At 34.9% G+C, this 1,497-nt stretch overlaps 1 protein-coding gene across 1 annotated transcript; it reads right to left on the reverse strand.

The window, feature by feature from the left end:
• LOC131250666 (uncharacterized) lies at positions 1–994 on the reverse strand. Its single transcript, XM_058250947.1, has 5 exons — positions 973–994; positions 705–847; positions 544–591; positions 187–423; positions 1–83 (listed from the first exon to the last, which is right to left on the reverse strand). The coding sequence occupies exons 1-5, from the start codon at positions 992–994 to the stop codon at positions 63–65; spliced, it is 471 nt and encodes a 156-aa protein (XP_058106930.1). The 3' UTR covers positions 1–62.
• Between the last annotated feature and the right edge of the window lie 503 nt (positions 995–1,497).

Consider the following 1,497-nt stretch of genomic DNA (forward strand, 5'->3'; position numbering starts at 1 on the left):
GAGGGAGAGAGAGAGAGAGAGAGAGAGAGAGAGAGAGAGAGAGAGAGATCCCTCCATTTAGCTCAATCCATAGCTGTCACAACCTATAAAACAAAAAAAAATTAGTTAACATTTACAATCTTATATAAGAAGTTCTATTGTATATGCAAAATAAAAAATAAAAATAAATAAATAAATAAATCTTACCAAACAACAACAATTAGGCCAACAAATACTTGTTCCATCCACATCCCCAATTGTTCTGTATCGTCCATAGGGTCTCATCAAAGTCTCTTCACGAACAATTGCCACCTGAATATATACTTCCCAAAAACCATTTCCAAGTGGGAACCCACCTACTTTTGTGAGCGGATCCTTACTCAAGACAATTCCTCTAGCAACAGTAACCCCACGAATACTAGTAAGAAGAACTTCGATCACGTCCTGCAAATAAAATTTACTATTTAACACAATACATTGCATCATTTGTATACCACATCTAATTAAGAACAAAATAATCTCAAAACATAATAAAAGAGCTATTCAATTGGTGTGAAAATTTACCTCGATACTACTGCAAGTGGTAGTCTTTCCCTTTTTCGCTAAGTGTCCCTACAAATGATAAATCAATGTCAATCATCATATACCAACTAAACTCTATATAATATAGGACATAATACACATGTAAATATATGCATATATATATATATATATCATATAATTACCTGGTTTGATGATGACGCCGGTTGGTTTGGGTTGAGATTAGCTGAATTATCCGATACTATGGATTTTAGATTTGTCCTAGAGGATATCAGCTGCACCACAAATTCTTTTAAAGATGAAAATTCTGATTTCGGGGATGATACTTCTGATTTTAGGGGTAATACTTCAATCTACAGTCCCTCATATTCTTCATTTCTACACTGAGCAATGGAGGCAATCCTTCGTTGGCTAGGTGTTGTTCACCACAAATCAGTCGGAGTGGGGCCTAACCCATAAGGGCGGACTCAGCCATGTCGATCTTCTCCCATTACTTGAGAGAACAAGTCATTTCTTCTTGTGTTATTCTATGAGGTATCGGGCTGCTGAGAAATTTGTTCATTAAGTTGTTCCTGCAATAGAAAAAATATCGGTTTAGATTGTACAACAATAAAAGAGAGATTTATTTTTTTAAAGTATAAAACATAACAATTAGATGCATGGATATATCATTACTCTTAATGAGGCCTCATCCACAAGCCTACCACTCTTGCACGTATGGGTCAATATAAACACATTTGCTTGGCTTGGATTCTCGTCACTAGTCATTTTCTTCCTCTATCATTATGTAAACAAGTTATATATAAGAAATAGACCAACATGGTTAATCGAGTGATTAAGAAAATTTACCTCTTCCTCACATATCCATGCAAAGCTCCTTGAGCCTGCAGCGTGGTTGATTAATTGCTTTTTTTGATTCTCTAAATTTGTCTTAGTACGAGCCTATATGTAAACACACTGATAGAGTAAATTATAAGA

This window comes from Magnolia sinica, chromosome 7, assembly GCF_029962835.1.
Source record: "Magnolia sinica isolate HGM2019 chromosome 7, MsV1, whole genome shotgun sequence".
NCBI classification, from domain to species: domain Eukaryota; kingdom Viridiplantae; phylum Streptophyta; class Magnoliopsida; order Magnoliales; family Magnoliaceae; genus Magnolia; species Magnolia sinica.

Excerpts from the sequence above, each read along its gene's own strand:
- LOC131250666 (XM_058250947.1), bottom strand. The coding sequence starts at position 994 with ATGGCTGAGTCCGCCCTTATGG. Across the intron at positions 848-972 it reads GGCTGAGTCCGCCCTTATGG|AAGTATCATCCCCGAAATCA; the intron begins GTTAGGCCCCAC and ends CCCTAAAATCAG. Across the intron at positions 84-186 it reads GGCCTAATTGTTGTTGTTTG|GTTGTGACAGCTATGGATTG; the intron begins GTAAGATTTATT and ends TTTGTTTTATAG.